The following is a 24,191-nucleotide window of genomic DNA, read 5'->3' on the forward strand; positions in this document are numbered from 1 at the left end:
ATGTAAAGACTTACACATTAAAATGAGTATTGCTATGGTATTAATATTACAACAGAATTGTTATAACTGGACATCGACTAACATGGAAGGCATGAAAATATTTATATTTATAGACACAGTGAAACATAGCTAAGTAAAACGGAAAATAGCACACACAATCGACATTGATAACAATTGATTACTTGGGTAAATGGTAAACACTCCAACGCACACACACACGCACACACTCGCTCGCACGCATACATTAACTCGCTCACATACACATTCAATAACTTGTTTGCTAGCACTGAATAACATTTATAAGCTTACCGCCAGTAATGGGAATGAGTATGATATGAAATTGTAATTATGTGGGTATTTGAATTGCTTTTTGCCAATTATCAAGCAATCATTGTTATTATTATTATACTCAGTGCATAGAAAAATGACAGTAAAGACTATACAGGTCTGGCGTTTAATGGCATAGATTTTCACAATATAAATTAATGGTTGCACATATATTTTTTTTAATTATTAGATTTTTCAGATATATTAATAGTTGACTTCTAAATTGTCTAAGGGATATTCGAGATTCGAGCATTCGTTCTATTTTCTATTTTCTATTTTTTTTTTGTTTGTTTTTCATAAGGTGAAAATGGTTTGCTTGTCTTATGGGGCGTATGATGTATGAGCAGCGTTATTAGCGCTGAAGCGGCGTAGTTATTGTTTTTTTGTTATACTCATATATTAACTAGACACTCAGACACATACACAGAAAGACTTTCACACATATATATACGAATAGACAGATAGCATAGAGTGAGGTATACACATAGTATGTTAGTACGAATCGAGGAGTTCGTTTGTATGTTGGAACATGGAGTAAGTGAAGAAAGCAAATGGAAATAAAGTTTCGGGCCAAAAATTTGTACTTATTGTTGAGTGATTGATACGTGAATTAGGCAAAAGTTTGTCTGCATTTGGAGCGTGATTCGAATATAAGCATTTAGCACAAAATTCATTGATGAGCTGTCCAAAATAAAAGAAGAAGTTGAAATAAGAGAACTACAAGTAACAGATGGAGCAACCGCATCAGCAAACTGCGGCAGCAAAAAAGCTAAGAGTTTAGCTGCAAAAAGGCTAAGCATTTGATGATAATTGAGCACGTTTTGCAACTCAATTATTCAGTTTGTAGATGTTATGCTCTGAAAAGATGTCGAACCGAACTTGAGGAAAATGGGAAAATGTCAAGATTGAGAAAAGGATGGTATTCGATTTAGACTTTGCTCGTTACATCGTTTGGGAATATAAATAGCTTTAGAACATTAACCTAGAGACCAAACTATTGAGGTAATAACTAATTCAATATCGGACAATGAAAACTAAATAAATTACGAAGATAATTCAATAGACACATTTTTTTGGAAAGCACATTAAATTCCCGGTTAACCGAGAACAAGAGTTTAAACTTTAGTACAATAATTTTTTTAAAAGCTTATTTTCAATTCTGAAAAACATGATTTCTATTTACGCAATTGATATACATGACTTGTGCTATACTTTACTTATTGTAGTAAATAACGAATGAGTTCATAGATTTGACATTTAGAGCTTTTGAGTTGTGTTTAGTCTAACTAATATGATGAAAAATATAATTCACATATCACTTACATAAATATGTATAAAAAAAATTTTTAAAAATATTTTTAAAAATTTAGTTAATACATTTAATTAATTTTGTGGTGTATGTGTGTGTATGTATATGTGATGTGTAGGATGTGGGTTAGCAATTAACAAAATGTTTTGGGATTTTAGTTTTTAGAGGTGCCAACAAAGTCGAGATTTTGTTTTCGCTTTGTTGCGGCACGTTTGGGTATTAGGTTTAACTTTTTTTGGTTTTTTGGTTTTGAATTTTTCATTGGTATTATTTATATATGAGTTTTATTTAATTGTTGTTTAGTACGAGGGATTTGATTTCTCATGCACAATACTTGAAAATCTATTTTGCCTTCATATTTTTTTTTTCAATTTTTTTTTTTTGCAAGCTACAACAAATAGGAGAATTACATTGTTGTTGTAAATTTGATTGATGGCTAAATAAATTCAAGTACTGAACGTCTAACCAGAAATATTACACCAGCATATTGTTGAACAATCTCTTATGTTGGTTATTGTCTTTTGTTCGGAAATAGTAAGTACAAAAAGAGCAAACAATATTCTACATATGCATTGACTATACAGACCACATGAGTTAGATATACTATATGTAAGTACTAGTTGTTATAGTTTTATATAGGTTGTACGATCTGTTCAGGTATGATGAATCTATCGATATATATGTATTTATAATAAAATGATTCTTAACTTTTCGTATTGCTTTTTTAGTTTCGTTTTTGTTTTTTCAAATTGTTTCGAACAAACTACTTGCATAATATTCTGGTTAAACAAAGTGTTTAAGTTCATGGAGTTTAGACTGAGATATTATTTAGGCTTTTTAATTGAGCTGTGTTTAGCTGCTTGGCTGTTAAGCTGTTATTAGTTTATATTAGATATTACGGTTTATATGTACGTTCGGTTAGCATTACGAATCCAATTACAATGTGAGGCCCACATCAACGGCAAGCTGACAATGTACAGTCCCACTAGAACACCACTGCGTGTAAACTACTCTTATTTGAAGTAAACAACATATGTATGTATTTTTTTTTTTGGTTTTAGACATATTTAGGTTGAAGATTTTTGTTTTTCTATTTGGGTTAATTTTTTTAGTCGTTTGTTCAACATAAACATTGAAAGCAAATCAAAAATTTGGGTAACATTGAAATACAAATACAAAGAACTAACTAAAACAAAAACATAGTCGTTATGTTTAAGTTTCAGCTTTGCTTTTTTTTTTATAATATAGTAGACACACAAACAATAGCGAGTGGATTATGATACGCTTATAATATGTCATATATATGTAAAAAGTTAATACAGTAGCTTAACTCGTTTTGGGTATTTGCTTTTGCAAATCGAATGGGAAATGATAACGAAACTTGAAACATATTCAGCTAAAGTTACAAATAATATTTTAACTGCATTTTAATTCTGGAGTAATGGAGATATTATACAAATTTTTTTTGGTTCATTTTCAATTCCGATTTTGTAAGCTCCTGTACTCCGATAAAAAACATTTTAAAACAAAACAAAATAAAACTTGAGCTGAGCAATCAATGGACTATACATTACAAATAAAACTAGCTAAGAAACGCAAGAAGCGTTTCGTTTAATAAACTAAAGTGCACTAACCAACTACGTAATCGATATAATATATTATAATATTACATAGCTCGAAACTGAAAATTTTAACGCTAGAACGGAAATATTTTATAAGATAGGTTACATGACTCAACTAGTATATTCTGGCTTGATAATCATAAATGTATTAATATATGTAATGCTGATGTACAACTGCAAACTTACCATCGATTATCGATATTATATATATAGAATATGTGGTTTATTAGGGGCTTTATACCTATATAGCAGAGGTAATGATATATGACTGCTATAAGTTCTGGCTACGTAGCGCACTATCAAGATTATTTTTGTAACATCAAATTATCGATTTTCGGTCGGTTTATCGCTTATTCGTTATTTGGTTAGTCAGTTGTAGTTTAGCCAGAACCTCCTGGGCTGGGCTGAGTTGGATACTTGGGGCACTTACCTATTGTACATGAGCACATCGGGCTTCCACAGTTTGTTGGGCGTGATGCGGAGATCCTTGACGCCGCCATATTCTGTTTCATTCCAGCGCAGATTGTAGTCGTTCCATTCCTATATCACACATCAAACATGTTTTAGTAACCACATAAAATGTTAACAGTTTACATTCTAGTACAACAGAATATGACTATATAAAAGAAATCATAAAGCGACGTGATATGACAAGAAAGTGTTTTTGTTGGAAAAAGAAATGGGAGAAACTAAGTTCGACTATGCATGCGACATTTACGATATAATATTATGCTGAGCACAGGCACAAACATGCAATGAAACTATGTTAACACTATGTTAAGTCTCTGTTAAGTTGAATGGCACGCTGTTGCGCTTAAATCTAACAAACATTCGCATTACACAACTAGTTGACAATAAATTGAAGTTAAGTTCTTGCATTTGGCCCCGCACACTCGTACACACACACACACACACACATACAGACACCGAGCACATGACAAGTTTTATCAACATTTCGTTTGCCGTTTTGCCATTGTGAACCGAGGGCGAGTGCGAGTGCGAGACCGCGACTGCCTGATCCTGTCCTGTCCCATCCTGACTTGTGTCTCTCTATCTGTGCCCCAGGACTGCTGCACACAGTCATAGTGAGGACTAGTTCCCAGGCTCAGTGGCAGTGCTTTGTGTCATTTTGCGGTTGTCGGTCTGCTTGTTGTTCTCGTTATTGTTGTTGTTGCTGCCACACACAACTTGCAACTCGCGCTTTGCGTTTTGCGGCGTGGCCTACAAGTGGTTCTTGTCATAAAAGCGGCAAAGTTTTCCACTAGTTTTCCTATACTTTTCCTATAGTTGCTCTTCTTAGTTATTACATTTGTTGTTGCTGCTTTTTCTCCTTCTGTTGCTGCTGCTGCTTTTGCGTCGCTCGTCGGTTGTTGCTTTATAATTTACACACATTTGTGGCATTTTTAGAGCAAGCAATTGTCTCTCGCTGCCTTTATGCAACAGATCCCTTTTTAAATCACAAAAAATTTAATTACATGCCATGGCATTGCATTAAATTATACATATCACTGGCTTTGCTTTAAAACTTTCTACTTTAGGTCTGTTATTGTGGTGTGGTTTTATGACAGCTGTAAAAACAGATGACGGTACACACAGAACACACACAACACAGAACGTCGAAATATATATGACCGACCAGGTTCTGGTCCCTTTCTTCCATGCATTTTTGTGGCCGGGCCATGGACCAGCCCGAGCGTTTCGTGTCATTCGCAATGCGGCAATTAGTTTTTCCGAGTAGTTTTACGTTCCCAATTCTAGCTGGGATTTTATTGCAGGCCATTGTGTGTTTGCACTAACTGATTTTAAACTGAAAATATTCTTGGAAATTATTTTCATCTGAATTAAGACTTCTGACTTCTCTTTTATTGTTGAGATTTATGTGTTGTTAAATTTCCATAGCGTTAATGAGTGTTGTTCATTTATTCATTTTAGCATTTAAGTTTTCTTTAAATTTTGTCAAGAAATATATGTTCTATAATTCTGGGTTTTCTACTGAGAGTTCTCCATGTTTCATTTTAAAAGTAAACATATTGATATGCTTTTTCAAAGCATCAAATATATTAATATTTGTTAGTAGCGTATTTTCTAAATGCAAATCTTGCTAAATTCCTATAGAATTTATGGGATTTGTTCATTTATGTATTTAATCACTTCAGTTTTTCTTTCCATTTCCTAAGAAATATATTTTGCATAATACGGAGTTTTTAATTCACTTTATATGTTAACTATTAAATTTGCCTTTTCCAATCTGCTTATATATTAAAATTATTTATGTAATAATCTTGTATACCTTGTATATCTTCAACAAATTTGCTTAAGTTTTTTTAAGAAACATATTTTTTGAGTTTTTTTACTTAAGTATTTCTACTATCCATTTTATAAGCTGTTTATAAATTTTAATTTATTTTTATTATATTTTGAAAAACTTTATCTTTATCAGTCTAATGAATATCATTAAATAGGTATTTGCTTCAAATTGTTTCTGTTAAATTTACATTCCTTTCTTATAGTTTCTGTGTGTAAATACTAAATTAGTAGTTCAAGAGGCAGCACAAGTGTTTGTTTTGTAAGATGTCAGATTTGCTGATGGAACCATCAAAACGAACGCCTTTCAACTCCTTATCGAAAATGTGTGGGAACACATTTGGCAGGCAGTGTAATCATAGTATCCATTATACTAGTCTGTCCTTCAGTTGCGATATTTAAATTACAATTGCTGCTCGAGTCGTGAATTGACAAACATTTTGAGTACATTTCAGGCTGTCAGTTTATAAATGACGTATCAAGCCATCAATCAAATTGGCAATCGGATGCTTAAAACAACACAAAATGTTGTTCGAATCACATTTTGGGGTTTTGCAATTGCCAAATCGAAAATTACAAATTATGTACATATGTACATACATATGTACTTCAATGCCGCAGGCAACATTCGGCGAGCGTGCAACATATGCGATTGGTTTCTATACAATCATCACTACAGGCGTATTATGGGTTAACCCTGGCGATAAGAGAGAGAAGGGTGATAGGACCAGAACCAGGGTGAGTCCGATCGAATCGATGTGTTAAATAAATAATTTAATTAATTTCGCAAATTGACGGGGACTTGACGAGTGCTGAACAAGCCCAATGCCAAATATAAGTACCGTAATTCCATGAAAAAATCATGTAAAATATCCTTCTCCCTTTCAACGCATCCGTTCAATAATGTGCATATTTACAACGGCTTATAGCACAATTTTTTCTGAATACCCTAAGTGAAGGCATACAAAATTTGTTGTTTAGCATGCATCTCTTTCCGTTTTTCTGACTTATTATCTATATAAAGTCTTTAAGGGTATTATATTTTATATTTTATGGTATATTTGAAATGTAGTCCTATATCAATATACTAATGACAGCCTGATATATCAGTTTGGTATATTTTAGGAAAAATACCGCACGGTTTTCCTGCTATTCAAAGTGGCTCGCAGGTACTTTACTTATTTTTTAATATTACGCAAAGTCAAATAATATGAAGGTATTTTTATTTGTTGATAAAACTTGTCGCTGTGCAATTAGCTAATCGAAATTATAGTGTGCAGAATAGTTTCGTTTTGCAATCAATCAACAGTAAGAACATGAAATCTTCATCAATATTTATGATACTCTTAAATGCGCAAATACAAAAATGCATATTTATGTATACTCAACTAACACAGAAAAAATCATATCATAAAACACATAAATCATGCGAGATAGTATATATAGAGAGAGTGATATAATGGAATTTTCTGGGCTTATCGCACGATGCAATTTAAATTATTGTTTAAATCATGCAGAATTGGTGTTTGATTGTTGCATTGTTCAACTGTTGTTTGTTTGTTGCTGCTGTTTAGAGTTTTGGTTTTGGTTTTTGTTGTTTGGCATTGTTTATGTGTTGACTTTTAGTTGCTCTTAATAAATGCGAAAAAAGGTCGGTAAACGAAATGAATATCGTACTAAGTATTCCCCAGTTGAAAGCTAAAACTCAAATCGAATAAAGAAAACTATTGGAAAAGCGTTTGCTACGGAAAAATTTAAGTATATAAAACTAATAATAGAAGAGATTTGTTGAAAGGAAATCAAACTGCATTATGCTTTAGCTAGATAAATAGTTAAAAATGTATTTGTTGTAGTTGTTATTGTTTTATTTGTTGTTGGATAATATGTGTATAATGTAGAGAATTTAATAAAGCGCATTGATTTAAATAGATATTTGGATTTAACTCAATCATATTTAAAGTGTGATGTTTAAATAATTTATCACACACGTCATAAGCCACGCAATCAAACTAATGAGTTGTCTCTTAATTCAGGGAAAACAGAGAGAAGTTGAGAGAGAGAGAGAGAAAATTTTAGAATGAGAGAAAGAGGGAGAAAGAGAGATAGTGAGTATTGAATACTTTACAATAGCAATGGATACTAGACACATGTATATAGAAATACGGGAGGAATGTTTGAATCTCTCGAATGAATGCATTTCACAATCAATTTTGAATTATCAAAGGAATTTTCCTTATGATTGGGATAGTTGTAGAAGACATTGAACGGTACTTCGAACAACTCTTAGTATAGATATGGCCCAAGTGTGTGTGCATAAATTACGAGCAGGCAAAACACATTTATTTAGCTATACGAAGCGGCAAAACTAACTACGAACTAGGAGAGGCTTAATTGATGATGGTAAGCCGCTGGCATAGCTAATAAATGGTTTCTTAAACTATTTATGATATGATATTTTAAAGCACATATGAATTATTTAATATATATATGTATATATAGCTATATTTAAGGTTTTATGTTTAGATGACTTTTCAGTTTAAGTTGAAACTTACCAACGAAAGCCAAAGATTCGTTATAAGTAGTTGATTTTTCTCGTCCTACAAACGCATTTTATAAAATTTGTTTTACATAATCACAAAAACAAAACAATTGAAAATAATTAAAACAAAAACAAATAATAAATGGAAACAAAGCAATAAAGAAATATTTAAGGTAATTAAAGTGAAAAGTAAAAAAGAGCAGAGCATGATAATAGAAAGTTTTTATATATATTTGTTTTATGAGTTTACAAGAGATTTTTTTTGAGTGTACTTTTTCTGTTATATTTATAAAGTTTGTATTTATGGCGTTTTTAAAGCCTTCAACTTCGAACGATTTAGCTTTAATGTATGGAACTTGGCTTTTACATTGTTAAGATTGGACGAGGTGATATTTAATATGTCTATATTAATATTATGCTTTTCTTTGTATATATATAGAAATTGTAATTAGCTTGTCGCAGACAAAAAGTCCTAATCAAATGGCGCAAAGAGCGAAACGGAAATGCTATCAAAACTTTTGTTAGCGCACACACAAAGCTGGCAAGAAAGTTGTCTTTGGTCCAGCTGCATGTCCTTGTCATGAAAGAGAAAATTCAATAGGAAATTTTAATCTGCTGGTAGGCATGCACACACACATCTGTGTGTATGAAAGGACATGCTTAGCTGGAGAGACAGTGTCCTTTTTGATAGTATGTTCAATGTGCCAATTTGCTTAGCATTTTATCCGATGTGGGCATGTCTGTGCAATAAAAACTTTTGAACTAGGTATCAAAACCCATTTATCTTTATACAAATTTTAATTAAAGATATTTCATGCTGGCCTATTGTCAGTCACACAGATAGATGGACTAAGAGGCAGACAAAGGGACGGACAGACAGTCAGACAGTCTGTCAGTCATAGAGTCATCTGTGTGATAGATATTTAATGTGTGTGCTTCTTTCTTCTGGTTCAAGGTGGTTCCGGCAATTGTCGTTTGTAATGCAGATGAAGTTACCTCATGCCAGATTTACAGATTCGATCGACTTGCCTCACATCTGCATATGAAAGCCAAAATGTTGAGGTGACTTTGTCATTAATAACTTGCCAGTGTAAACAAAAACAGGCACGAAAACAAAAACAGACACAGACCCAGAAGCTGAGTCTGATGCTGATGCTGATGCGAGAAAATCGTTGTCGAGCCCAAAACAACTTGGCCCAGTTAGTGTCTGACAGCAGCTGCAGTAACGACTTGAGCCATTAAAAGATACATGAGGGGTAACTGGGTAACGCTTTTCGCCCCCGCACCGTAATGATATGCACAAGAGGAAACGAGAAGCAGACGGTGTTGGGAAGAGTGGAGAGAGGGGTAGGAGGTATTCCCTACTCAGTTTTGAGCCACTTAACGTTTTGGGTAAGCCAATATGTGGCAACTTCCTTTCGACATCAAATGCCATAACGTCTATATATGTGCATGTGATATGTGATATTTGCTGTTGACACCTTATAAAAATGGCGGTTTTGTGCAAATTTCATGTTTATGACAGGCTGTTTGCTAAGCGCACTTCCGCCTGGCGTACTCTGCATTCCCCTTTTCAAGTGAGAGACACACAGCAAAAAAGAGAGAGAGAGAGAGAGCAGAACATTCAGTTTCGGAGTTGGGACTAAAGCTGGGACACGTCTTGCTACGTTTTTGGAAATGTCGACAACGTCAACACCAACGCATACTAATGACATTTTTGCCTGATTCTTTTTGCTGTGGCAGATACACTTTTTGAATGTGGGCATTATCATTTGATAAGCTAATGCGTCATTTTATTATACGATCTTCAGCACAAAATTGGTTTACTGAATATTAAGAATGCGGGATACATTCATTCAATACACTCACATTTTTATCATAATGCCAGCAAGTGTATTCAGACTTCGGCTCACATTTTTAGCGAGACACTTGAAAAAGTTAAAGGCATCATTTGCAACAAATGACATTTGCATTAAATGCTCTCATTTTGCAGCCACGTCGTTTAATCGCATAATATTTATAAGCTTACGTATATACTTGTTAGTATATACTGTATTATACAAGTATATACCTAATAATATAGTATGTGACAGCATAGTGAAAGTTGTTGCGGAGCCAGAGAATCATCGAGCACGTTGCCATTGCCATTGCCATTGCCTGCATAAGCTTATAGATTTATTTTGCATTAACGTGCCAAATTGTTTTTAAATGAGTTTCTAATGAGCCAACAATTGCCGTTGTTGTCCTTTTGTCCCAGTGTTATCCTTGATTTTGCCCCCCTTCCCCCACCTCCCACCAAGATCACAGTCAAAACATATAGACGGCGACTTTTATGATAAATGTTCCAGGCAACTTGCTCTAAATGGGGTTTACTCTCTCATGCATATGTCTCGACTGTGTTCAAGGACAAAGTTTGTTAGCTCCGCCATATGTGTCCTCCTGTTGTTTGCCACCACCAACCTCGATCTGTGTCCTCGCTCTTTTGTTAATGCCGAGACAAATAAGTGTGTGATAAGTACACGCAATTTGGTTCGACGACAAAATGTTCAGCTATAAATTTGAAATTAAGTGTACAGCTTAATGTAATGACTACAGAATTTATTCATTCATTAATTGAATATTGCAGCTATTTAAAACATACATGTGCTTAATATTAGGTGAACGTACATGTAGTAAATCTGTTAAGATTGAAATCAATTCCAATTCAAGTGAATAAAACGTATATTAAACTGGCTGTCGATTCATTACATTCCCTTGAACTATTTTGGCTCTAAGCTTAAGCCTAACGAGCTGTTATTAGCACTTCAAGCACCTTTTCGAGTAGCTGTTGCACTTCAGGGGTCTTTCAATTGCATTGTTAGCATTCACACTGAACCCTTTAGACATTTCCTTTCGACACATTTCTATGGCCAGTCATTTGGCTGGGCTTTTGTGTGGTTGTGTCGATGAGATGTTTGCCTTGTTTTTGGGTGGTTGCAACCTGGAGATGTCATTACTACGATGTGCGACACCACAGACTAACTTTGTGGTGTTAGCCGAAAAATGCTAATGACTTTATTTCTTAACTTTTATGCTGCCACAGTGTGCATTTTAATGTCACGTACCGCCTCCCGAATGCCTGGTAATTTTGTGAATGGCATTTTGCATCTGCCTGGTGTCTGGTTGCATTCCCAGCAAACTCTGACTGACATGCCGGGGCCATCAATGCTAAAAGGACCATCACCATCAGCATCAGCATCAGCATCATTGTCATCACCATCAACATGTGCAAAAAACAAAAATGAATTTCGAACCAAAAAACCTTGGTAACTGGTGAGCATGTTACCACACCATGGACACTTGTAATGCTTGTTGGCTCTAGTTTTTTGCACAGGTAAAGTTTAACATGTGCGTTGAACTAGTCAAATTAGTAGCAATAAAGGCGAATACTGAGAAATATAAAGCTGGTTTAAAGCTGAACAGTGATGGACAAAACTTAATATTGCAGATATCAATTTTGTAATAAATCACTTTTCAATGTCTGGTTAAGTATTTATTCTGTAATCAAGAACTTTTTATGCCCTGCTCCCCTATGGGTATTATAACATTGTATAACAGAATGAGGCCATAAGTACATATATATAATATATTCCTGTACAGCCGAGACGATATAGCCATGTCCGTCTGTCTACACCAAGCTCTCAGAGACTATAAGAGATAGAGTTATATTATTGGCTAACAATCTGGTAGTACCTCATCGATATACCAAATATCATATAACCTTCACTTTATGTCAGTATTTTTGAGGGTATCTCACAGTCTCACAGCTTTCTTATTTGTTATATATAGATAGGATTCTCTTTTTGCCATTTTCTTAGTAATTGCGAAGGTGTAAGTCGACAGTGAAAATTATGGCTGTTCGTTTTTGATGTATGGCAATAGCAACTATTTATCAGAGGAGCATGTGTGCCAGCTATTAATTATTAGTAAACTAATTAGCGTAATTGACAACGTGGCCGGGGAAAGTTGTAAATGTCATGGCTAAAATTCATAAAGCTGCAGTCGATGGGTTGCATAATTTATGTGGTTTGCAAATCAACAAACTCTGTGGTTTTGTCAGTCTATCTATCAATTGCGAAACGTTGCATAAATCAAATTGTTGATTATCTAAATGAAAATATTCTTGAAATGCACTAAGTCATAAATAATCAATTAGAATGCTTTAATTAACATTACTCGTACACCAATGCGATTCGACATACATTAAAGCCAATGTGCTCGGTCGGGTTTTGTAGTTTTGTTATTGATTTATTGATGTTTAGAAATGTGTACAAATTATTAATATATTTAGGTATACAATTAGAACAGCTATGGTTTTTATTTTTGTTTATTTAAATGCCTATTTATTTAAACAACATGCATGCCACTAATGTTGTTATTGCTTTTGTTTTTTTTAGTTTCGGATTTATGATATCCCTGCAGATGTGCATTTTTCGACTTATCTGCAAGGACATGAAATATTCGGCTTGCCGAATTGAGCTGTTCTTATTGATTTTGCTTTCATGTTTATTGGCATTTAGTTCAGCTGTTGAAAACGTTTTATGACATGTACCCAGCACTAATTAAAGTTATTTAAACATAATCTGTAATAGATACTCGTGTAATTAGTTGAGGTAATCACACATCAAACACACACTCTCTCACACACACACTCATCGACTCACACACACTTCAAAAGAAGGGGGTTGCGGTTAAACATGAAAATGAAAAGTCGTCTAGAGAAACTCACGAGGTAAATAAAATGAACATCGAGTTAAGAATAATATTTATGTTAATTAGTTTTAATTAAATGCATATTAATGTTTGCTTTAATTTGTGTCTAATGCGCTTAACACCAGTTGTTTGTTATTGTTCACTGGACTTTCAGGACTTTATGATGCGATACGATACGATACAAATTTGTGTGACAATCTTTCCATGTGCTGATATAAATTGATTGACTTTAAATATTTGCTTGAAAAATAATTGAAACTAATATTATAAAATTTCACGATGTTTTTTGTTTGTGACAATCATGTTTAGCGTGTTTTTGTCACATATTCACAACAATTTAAGCGCATTCCGTTTCTTGTTTTTATCGAGCTGTCATTTAAATTAATTAGATTTTTAATGTGTAAATTTAATATGTGTCACAAAACGTGTGGTAAAAAATGCGCACGCAAAACATTTATGAAAATTATAAAATACATATATACATACATACATACTATATATAAGTAATTGTTATGTATTTATATATGTAAACTGCTATAAATCACACACAGACAACGACAAAACGCCTAGACACGCTGCTAAAAATTTGTTTATTATAAAAAATCGCTTTTTGTGCTTGTTTAAAATGTGTGTTTAAACGTTTTTTGTTTTGCTATTTTTTGGTTTTATGCTTTATTTTACAACAATTAGTTAGATTTCAGTTTTGGCAACATTTCACATTGTTTTTGCTGTCATAAATCTGGCGTGGCAATAGCGCTATTAATTATATTGAAAAGGGTTTTTTGATCAATGCCCCCAGCTTCAGGTGCGCTACAAACAAAGCGTTCAATTTGTTGCTCTACATTAATATTATTTATGTGCTTCGGTTATACCCTGTGCACAGAAGATGCCATTAAACTTGAGGTGATAGAAGCGCTTAAAAGCAGAAGTGCTTAATAAAATTATTTATATTTTTTTAATAGCTGGGTATTTGCTAGTCTGGCAGTGCTATTTTAGCTCTGTTGATTTATTTGTTTATGCTTATGCCGGGCAATTTATGCCAATTTAGCAATAACACATCCCTTGCCCATACGTCAAACAGTTACAACGAGCTAGAAGCCCTTGTTCTGGTTCAGGTCAAATAGAAATGTATAAATCATAAAACTTTTGGGATTCTGATAGATAGGGATAACGCACTAACGTCATGTTAACGCTGGCTTTTAACTTATATGGGATTATCTCACTTTTTAAAATTGTATTTGCTTATTTAATTCAATTTTGTTTATTAATAAAGTGATTTCCGTTTGCAGAGATTTTATAGTAACAAAAAATTGGTGTTTCACAGCAAAAATAAATTGTAATTTTTATGTAAATATTATTTTTCACACACATATCGAGACAACACATATTGGATAAAGGAGCTCCCAGTAAAATAATAAATGAAAGAAATGCTTGTGGTTATTGCAATCTAAAGTTAGTTGTTAGTCGCTCTTGAGTTGAGGCAAAACTTGAACACATAAATGAAAGCAAATTGTTAAATTGTTTAAAAAAGGAAAGCAAGTAATGGTAAATGATAAGCCCTATCAGTTAATAAAAATGACAGACAAACAGGTGCTAGACATTTTGACAGCTGGTACATGTCACTTACCAAATTTAACCACGCATTTGTGGTCAGAATCTGATTCTTTTCGTCCTATAAGAAACGCAAGAACTCGTAAATTTAATCGGTTATATCGATTTTGATCTTTTGCAACGGTTTAATATTTCATTTATAATTCGAGTGCCCTTAGAGTGTTCCAACTATTTCGTTAACAATTTTAAAAAACTGCTTTCACGATTAAGAGTAGTTTTCCTAGTGTTATCCAATTTTTAATACCAACTTTCTTTTAGTACGATATTTGACATTGGTTTTTCATTAAAATACTTGTCACTAGCAGTCTTGTAGTGTAAATTAAATATGAATTTACTATATTCCAATTTAAATATAAATAACCAGAAAAATTCTTTCATGACATCTACTTTTTATATAGCCAGAAATTGCGTTTTATAATGTAAAAAACATAAACAAAAATTTCAAATACATTTATAAATGCTTTGTGGTTCTTGCTTTTGATATGTGAATGCGATGACTAAAAAAAATAGAATCAAACGCGTATTTGAAATAGAAAACCCTGAAATATGTAAACAGTTGATGCTGCTATAGAAGTTTAACCACGGGTACATGTCACTTACCAAGGCTAACCACAAATTTGCGGTCATAAAACTGAATCTTTTTTGACCTATACTACAGAATATATATAGTACATATATTTCTATGGAGAGAAATTGCCGCGATGGGAGAGACAAACTCCGCAAAACTTTCTCATTAATTTGTGATTATAATTTTGTTTTAGTTGATTATATTTGTGGAGCAGATGCTCCACCAATTTCGATTGTCTTTTTGCTTGTCCCTCTTCAATGTCAGAACTTACCACGTCGATGATTTGCTGCAGCGTCAGTCCAAATTTAACCTCCAGTGGCTCCGATTCGTTCGCAACGGGTCGCTCAAGTGTGTTGTATGTGGAGAGCAGGTGATTCAGTAAGCGCTTCTCGTGTGGTCCCTGACAGCTTTCTGTAATGACAGCCAGAACGTGTGTGAACGCAATTAGTTGTGGCTTCAAACTTAGCACAAACCAACAAAAAAAATTCGACAAATTTTGATTTATATTTGCGGCACATTTGCCCCAAAAATGCAACTTGTAAGTGAGCCGCAGTAATTGGCAGCTCATTAGAAAGCTATTAAAAATCTTTTGGTTCGCCGCCACGTTGCCGCATTTTGGCAGTCGAGTTAATTGCCTGTGTCATTTCCATCATACGGGGCGAATGCGCAATGTGTGAGGCCAACATTAATGAATTGCTTTCCATGCATCACGGTATGCGTTACACTTTGAAAATAAATCATATTCCGCTTTTGATTGCATTTTGCACACCGACAATTGCCAATTATTTGTTTTTATTTGTGTGTAAAAATATACTTTTATAAAGCAAAATAATTTATTTTTTTTCAATATATAAAATAAAATCTGCTTCAGCTGAAAGAATTTGAGTAGTGAAAAATCTTCATAAAATTATGCGAATCGTGTGTCGATTAATATATGTGAGACATTGCGCATACGCCACATGGTCACAACATTGCTGCACAATGTTGCAGCACTTGAAAGCAGCTTCTGCCCACTGAAATGCAATGCACATCACACTAGTAATTAACAATTTACTGGCACAATATACACACCGACACACTCGTGCACTAACATATGCACAGGGACAAAACCGGTGGAGCGTTTGGGTTTGTCAGCAATTTTCGTGCCATTTGCAGCAAGGTTAAAAAACTCATAAATTTTTAAGGAGAAGAAGAGAAAAGAACGCAAAAGCTGAGAGCATTTCGTACTCGTAAAAACACTCAGCATAAAAGGTGCAAAAATGGAAATCACAGTGCCAAATGTCAAAAAGTGTTGCAAAACAAAAGAACTGAAGGGCAGTAGAAGGCAGCGGGGCAATGCCAAAAAGAAATAGTAAAAGAAGTTAAATAGTTTTAAATCATGCAAAAGGGTGACCTATGAGACACACATACACACATGAACAGGGCCTGTGTGAGGGCGTGAAAGTGTGTGTGTGTGTGTCTGCGACCAAATGTCAACTGGAAATGCAAGGACAACTGCAGCTAGAGAAGTTTGCACAACATTCGCTCAAGGGCAAATTGATCAGAGCACACGGAACGTAACTAGGTCAGCTCACTCAAGACTACGCAATTCAAATAAGTTAAGAATATAGTATATGCACATATATACAATATTATTAGTGTCACTTACTAAGTGCTGTTCGACTCCAAATCGAGAGTCCTTCACATACTACGCCTGCATATTAATGACTCATATAATAAACAGGAATCCGTTTACAGTCACCTTGACAAGTTTGGTTCATCGGTGGTCGGTGGTCGACGGTCGTTGGTGACTGTTGGTCAGTTCCAAGTGGTTGGCTCAGAGCCATGTCAAATTCATGGCCTGTGTCCTGGCTTGCATAATTTACAGTTAATGCCAACATGAATTCGATTGCACAGCCTGACAGCTCCCTAATGCATTTATGAATGAGCTGCTCGACCAACATATTCACCCAAGGCCCCCACACACCTCTCGTCCTCCCCTCAGTCACAGGCTCTCTTCTAGCCTAGCATGTCCTGGCCTGTCCTGGCCTGGCTTCTGGTCAATATTTACTCTCGAGTCCGCCGCTAGTGGCTGTCCTTAGTCCCTTTGTTATACCTCCATTTTATGGTTCTATTTTACTTGACAACTTTGCCGTGAGCTAAGTAGCTTGTGGGACACGCTGCTCTGCTGTTGCTGCTGCCCGTCATTTCGCCTAATTGCGTGCAAATAGTTTTCGCAATTGAGTTGTCAATTTCCGACGTGTGCCAGGTAAACGTGTGCTCTCCTATTCCATCCTATCCTATCCCATGCTATATAGTACTATCCTATCTTTTTTCTCACCTCAGCTCACCTCAACTCGTAAATTCTCAACGTTTCCTCCTCGTTATTTTTTTTTTTGCTCACCTCAAATATTTGACATAGCCGTTTTACGGTCTGTTATAAAACACTGTCCACTGCTTTTTAGTGGTTACTTGAATGCTAGTGGTTGTCAAACTGAAGTGCGGTACCGAGTTCTTAATGGCGCATAATAGCTCTTGTTGCAATTCACTTGATAACTCATAACTAAACAGTTGAGTGATCTTGGTGTTTGTGTGCTTATAACATATGAAATTTAAAAAGGTCTGTGGATTAACTAAATCAGTTTAGATTCAAGTTTCTATCAAGAAAAAAACAACTTTTACAGTTCCAAAAAACAACTAACTTTCATTACAAGATATTTTAAGATTATACATGAAGCCCATTTATCATGATATTTTGCAGTTTTTGAAATAGTCACGATTTTTTTATTAGTTAGTTTTCATTTACTACGTACGATTTGTTGCATTCTAAACTCATTTTTCTGGGACCTATTAATAGAAATATTAACATTATTCATGATAACTCATAGAATTGTGGAGATACCAAGAAGACATTTTGATGTGTATGTCAATGTACTTCCACTCGTTTCATGTGTTTTTAAAATGAGTTTTAGTTTTAATTTATTTATTTATTTTCATGAAATACTCGTTCTATAGTAAACACTTTTTCTTTTGAAAGTAAGTTCCTAAAAGCTAAATGGCTTTTAAAGGACAATTAAAATTATTTTTCAGTTTTCTTTCTAGGAAAAGTGTCTATCGCAGAAAATTAGTTTTTGCTTTTGGTGTCATTTGAAGATAATTTCAGTTGGCAATTAAAGAAACGTCCGCCACGCCTCTCTTTGATCCGCCCCGCCCATGTCACACACAAGTGTTGATAATGCACTCGCTGAGAAAGTAAGAGGAGAAAAGACAGAGTGACAGAGGCTGGGATAAAGAGAGGACAGTTTGTATTGCGTGTATTTCTCGGCTTAATGATATGCAAATAGAAGCACAACAAACGCGACTTAAACAACAACAATGACAATAAGATGCTGTTAATTGTCTGCTAGCCTTTATTGTTGTTGTTGTCGTTACTGTTGCTATTAACATTTAATTAAACGCCTTTTGCTGTCAAAAGCACGACATGCGCTGCTTAGTCCTCGCAATTACGCATCATTTTCACTTTTCTAAACGAATTTTTCACGAAAATTTCTCCATCACTCTATCTCGCGTGCACAGTGCTATTGCCGTCTCTTTCGCGCCAGGACTCTCCGCATTATTGTTTAATTGCAATTAGCGCGAAGCAGGCAGCTGACAAAATGATTATTACGAGCTTGTGTGTATGTTTAGTCTATGCATTATGCAAAGGCCATGCCACGCCTCATAACAACACCTCTGCACATCTACATACACACACATACGTACATAGCGATACATACTTACACCTACACACATTGCAATTAAGTTGCAAATGCCTAGCGCCCATTGTCCTTGTTGCTGTTTTGTTGCTGCTGTCGAAGAGAGTGTTGAAAATATCTCCTTGAAGTGTGTGCCGCCACTTGAGTGCTCCCCGCTACCCTACGTCTCCTACACCCCCCTTTTCCCGTTGTACTGCCGTCCTCTTGAGCTGCTTCCCTCGTTTTGCTGCTTGAGCTCTAAGTGCTTCCCGCTTGGAGAGAGTGTTAGATTATTTTTACGTGTGTTTTTCTCTTTCTTCTACATTATTTTAGCATGCCAAAGTAGTTAGTTTAATAAATTGCATTTCATACTTAGGTGTGTGAGTATCTTGGGGAATATAGAATAAGAAAAATTAATAGCTAGTTATAACTTTGGAAGTTTGCAACCTACATTGAACTGATTTCTGCATTTGAAATTCTTAACTAAAGTTTGCATTCTGCTTTGAAGCATTCATAATGCCAGCAAAGTTTTGTGTATATTTCAACAACGGTTATGGCTGAAAATTATTATGCAACTTTAATGAATTCGCTACTTTCGTAGGCAGATTTTGGTGGTAACAATTTGTACGATGAACGAAAATATAAATAGCGATTTATTTTCACATAGTGTGAACTAAAAGAGAACTTAACACATAACATGTGTTATGTTAACAGAGAATTTTTCAAGCTTTATTATAGACCAAATTTTATATATTTCAAGAATTTAAATAAATTAAGCTTAGTTTTTAATTATTTTGGTTTAATTTTGCAACATATTAATCAAATATACTTCACATATAAAGCAGGTATTCTTTACGAATCAATTTTGTTTTTTTAACCCAGTTCTGAACCAGATCGAGTTAGTAAATGAGTCGAGTATTGCCAACGGAATGAATCTAATTTTCTATTCTAACCGAAATGTCGTTTGCATAATATGACTACAAGATCCCTTCGCATATTGTCAGGTCAGGTCTCATTATGCTGACCTTGGTCATAAGTAGAGGCCACTTAAGAGCCATAAACAATCAACACCCAACTGTACAAATTTCATTATTAGTTGAAGTACACAAAAAGAATTCTCGACATGTACGCATAATATGCCAACTTCTATGCCCATTTTCATTTCCATTTCCATTTGAATAGTCGATTCTCATTTCGGGTAACCATTTAGTGCAAAGAGTTTTATGTGTTTTTCAATTTGGTTTTCTTCTTGGCAAAAATTGAAGATGAGTTGAGACTGCGTCTTATACGCAATCCTCTTTCATATTAAATGCATATCGTAATGCGAATGTGTAAATTTTGTGTTAGCCGTGGCAGCAAAAAGGCCGCGTACGTTGAATAACAGCAACAACTCGAGACAAGCGGCGAGCGGTAAAAAGAGGGGAAACTGTGAAAGTCACAGAGCCTAGCGTTGAAGAGGGCGCTTTTTGGGGTCGGTCATGAGTTTGTGTCACGTTCGCGACTTCATTTGAAATTCATGCATAATAAGCAGCCAAGTACACGCCACATACACATATATATATACAGTATACATATATATACATATGCAGAGATAGCTATACACTCACACACTCGCCCACGCAGGCAACCAAAAGTGTGTGCATCATGCGAAGCCGCCCGGTTGCTCTTCGGGGTCGCTCGACTGTTGGCTGCATAAACAAGCACCCAATGCCGGAGCTAATTTTATTAAAAAAGGCAACGCTAAAGCTACAGCAGCCCCTTCTTCACATGGCCACACACTGTACTCCCAATTGTGAATCAAAATTGACAAATTCAATGCCCTAAATGCCATTAAGATTCAATGATTAACTAAATAGCACAATTTGTGCGTATCTTTAAATCAGCAAAAGAAGCTTCAATGCATTTAAGAATGCTGCAAGCACCTGTTGAATTGTTTATTAGTTACAATCTGTTTGCCCTTAGTTATTAACTTACTTCAAACTATAGAAATAATAAATTGTGAAAATATTTTAAGATATTTAAATTCATTTTAACTCATAAATATAAGAAAAACTTCTTGAATTGTGATGCAATATATTTCTATATTAGTTCTTTAACGTATTCCCCTGATCTTTTTCGAGCAGTGTAGTGAATACAGTGGCATGGACTGTCGACTGATGGAGTGGCCTGCTGTTGTCGGCGAACTGGCAGCACATAAAAATGCAGCTCTGGAGCATAAACAAACAGATTGTGCTTTCGCCCCTATGCCACTATTGCCCCCAGCACGTCCACGCACGCAGCGGGCGCAGGCACATGGCAAATGAGACTATATAGGACTGGGGATAGACCCAGGAGTAGTTTGCCAGGGACTAGCGAAATTTATGCGGCATGATGTTAGGCGAAGCGCTAAACATACAGCAGAGACTTTTGTTGCCTCTTCCTCTCATCTGTGTTTTTTTTTTTTATATGCAACGCATTCATGAGCGCATTTTTTATGCGTTTATTTTAATTAGATACATAAATTTAGACGGCATCGTTTAGGCAAATCATTGAGACACTCTAAGAGAATGCAACACTTTTTATGGCCTGCTTTTGCATCAACGAATTTTATTCCTCTATTCTTAACGTACAAACTTGCTGTCAAGTAAATCCTACAACTTTAATACTGACTTATTTTTCCACTGTGTTAAGATTTCGAGTCAGAAGCAAACAAATGTGAATGTATTGTCGTTATTTTTATAGAAGTTTATAAGTATGTTTTTATACCCGCTAAAGTTAAGTAACGTAAATTATATCATTTTATTTAACTCATTTTCCGGCATATTTATTTGGTATATTTTTGGTATTTGGTATTATTAAAAATGTGTATCTCATAGTCGTGCAGATTGTTAAGTTTAGCTTTTATTTCAAAGCCTGTCAACTTAATTAAGATAAGTTGCAGATTAATTTAACTTATTGCTGTGCAATGGAAATGAATGCTTTAATTACATGCAGTATTTTTTCAAACAAACGTTTTTATTACGATTTTTTCAATCCCTATTTAATACTGAAGCCATTTGCTAACATGGAGTTAATTAATTTTACGAAGCTGTTTCTTTTGAGGCTGAGCTTTAAGTTCTTCTTTTGCTACACCTCTGATTATTTCTGTATTCTTTTGGAAATTGTTTTCGCTCTGCTTTTTCCTTCTTTCACTATTTCCTCTCATCATTTTTTTGCAACTATCTCTGTAATCATCGTACTTTGCGTTTGCTTTAGCGGCATGCGTTGTACTTACTTTCCCATCTCATCTACCTGCGGCAACCGCTTTCATATTTGGTCCCTCGTCACGGCTTTGCCTTAGAGCTGGCAAAGCTTTTTTTCTTCTCGTTCGGTTTTTGTTTTCAATTTCGAGAGGTTTTAAAGCGTAAATCTTTGTCCTATATAAACATGCGGACGCACGTGCACTTTAAAATTAATCGCACGATTTATGACGCTCAATCTAACCGCTAATTTATAAGGCTTAAAAACCAGCCATGGCCTGACAACTAGCTAGGCGTCGCCTTGGTCTATAGACAAGCCCTCTTCTCCCCTTCCCTTTCCTGCCACCACACTACCCCGCATAATTTCCACGTCTGTCCTTTCAACAGTTGCGCCTTTGGCGCAAAACGCTTTACGCATTTCAAATGTGTTGTGGCTTACACACGTTTGCTTTTGAAGTGTTTTCCAGTGTGTGTGCGAATGAGATAGCCTATGCACTATACACCCCACATACATATATATATATTTCGATATTTGTACATATACATACACATGTATTTGAATTGTGTGCGTGCATAGATTTTACTCGCGGTTTTTGCGTTTTTGGCTCAACACTCGCAAATTCAATTTCCATCACCGATGCCAACGATTATTTTGCGCTGCGTTTCAACCGCAAAAATTTAATATTGCCAATGTTGCTTAAAGCACGTTCAACGCACAGAAAATCTGTGCCAACAATTATATACATATGATCAACAATATATTTGTATAGATTGAATCGTATGCATGTCAAGTGTAATAAATAAATTCTTTTTTAATTGTTACTGTTAAATAAAAAATACTCAAAGAAACTAAAAGCATGTTAATTTTTTAGAAATTTCGGTTAGTTAAAAAAGTAAATGTTTTAAGATCGATTAGTCTATTTGAATGTAGTATTAAATACTAGATTTAATATAATAAAATAAATAAAATATTTCAATTCTCTTTCTTCACATATATTTGAAATTTTATTAAAAGGAAGCATTTTTAAATTTTACACTTTCAAATGTAGTAAATAACCATAATTAGGTATATTTTGTCACTGATTTGTTATACCATTAAATATGGGTACATATATAAAATACAAATCTAGAAATAATAAAAGTAAAATTTATACTCAATAGAAATTGTTTTTTAATTTTATTAAATATCAAAAACACTTTTAAAAATCTAAGAATTATTGGAACTACATTTATAATATTAAACTAATATATAAATATGAATTGGAATTAATTTGTGCATTTACCAAATGTGGCAAGAGTCATAATTTTTGTTAACGACAATGATAAGCATTAGCAGGAGGTGCTGTGGGCTCATTATCATTAAACACTTGGCGCAAAGTACAATACTTTCATTTGTGCCACGCCCATTTATTCATGAGTCTGTGCAGAAGAGTTGGCGGAGCCACTGAAGCATGGCAGCCATATAAATTTCGGCATAGTTTTATTGCGCACCAAAAAACTTGTGCTAAAGTCTCAGAACCCAAAGCGGAAATGCCACCCACCTACTTATCTGTGTATGCTCGAGTGTGTGTGTGTGTGTGTGTGTGTCCCAGCAGTGCCTAAGTATTGGTAACAAAATTAAATGTGCGCTAAGTAACGAGAATTGTATGTGTGTATGTGTGGGAGTCTCTGTCTCTGTCTGTGTATTCCCTCGACGTGGGCTGCGCATTTACTAGGACAAATTAAAAGCACTTGTGATTTTATTTTATGATATGATTTCTATGCGAGTCTCTTGAAAAATTATGCATATGTTAGAAGTCAACGGGCAGGTCTATAAATCGTTGTGCAAAGCTCCAAGCACCAAGCTCCACTCGTAAGTGGATTGTGCACATACACACAGAGAAACTTGCCGGCGAACTGGCGGGCGGAATGCGAACAATGTTGCAAATTGCTTTTGGCAGCAGAGCACTAAGAACTTTGCCGACAACTCGAGGGCGGTGTAATGCTCTCAGGGCTGGCCCTCAAATATTGCAGTGCTAACTAATAGATTGTTTAATTTATTGACGTAACAGGAAATTGAAGATATACATTCAATATTTTAGTTTAGTGAGGTCCGCACATAAATCGCACTTAACGTTGACCAGCGAAATTGATATTTTGGCTTTGGCGACTAATGAAAATGTCTTTCAATCTTCGATTTGAACAGCTGCGAATAACCCTTTGAGCAAATGTGGTAATCAGAGCTTGCA

The 24,191-nt window shown here is 34.8% G+C and overlaps 1 protein-coding gene across 7 annotated transcripts in view; it reads right to left on the bottom strand.

Moving 5' to 3' along the window:
- Positions 1-24,191, bottom strand: part of LOC132783694 (neuronal acetylcholine receptor subunit alpha-7) — a 121,985-nt gene that overhangs the window by 22,892 nt on the left and 74,902 nt on the right. For 4 of the 7 annotated variants that reach the window (XM_060789025.1, XM_060789024.1, XM_060789028.1 and 1 more), the window contains exons 4-6: positions 15,304-15,443; positions 8,115-8,159; positions 3,689-3,798 (exon numbers count right to left, since the gene is read on the bottom strand). In XM_060789025.1, coding sequence (XP_060645008.1) covers positions 3,689-3,798; positions 8,115-8,159; positions 15,304-15,443 — 295 coding nt within the window. Of the gene's footprint in view, positions 1-3,688; positions 3,799-8,114; positions 8,160-14,480; positions 14,526-15,303; positions 15,444-24,191 lie in introns of all 7 variants that reach the window. The other 3 variants (XM_060789031.1, XM_060789026.1, XM_060789027.1) reach the window with 1 other exon arrangement.

This window comes from Drosophila nasuta, chromosome 2L (assembly GCF_023558535.2).
Source record: "Drosophila nasuta strain 15112-1781.00 chromosome 2L, ASM2355853v1, whole genome shotgun sequence".
NCBI classification, from domain to species: Eukaryota; Metazoa; Arthropoda; class Insecta; order Diptera; family Drosophilidae; genus Drosophila; species Drosophila nasuta.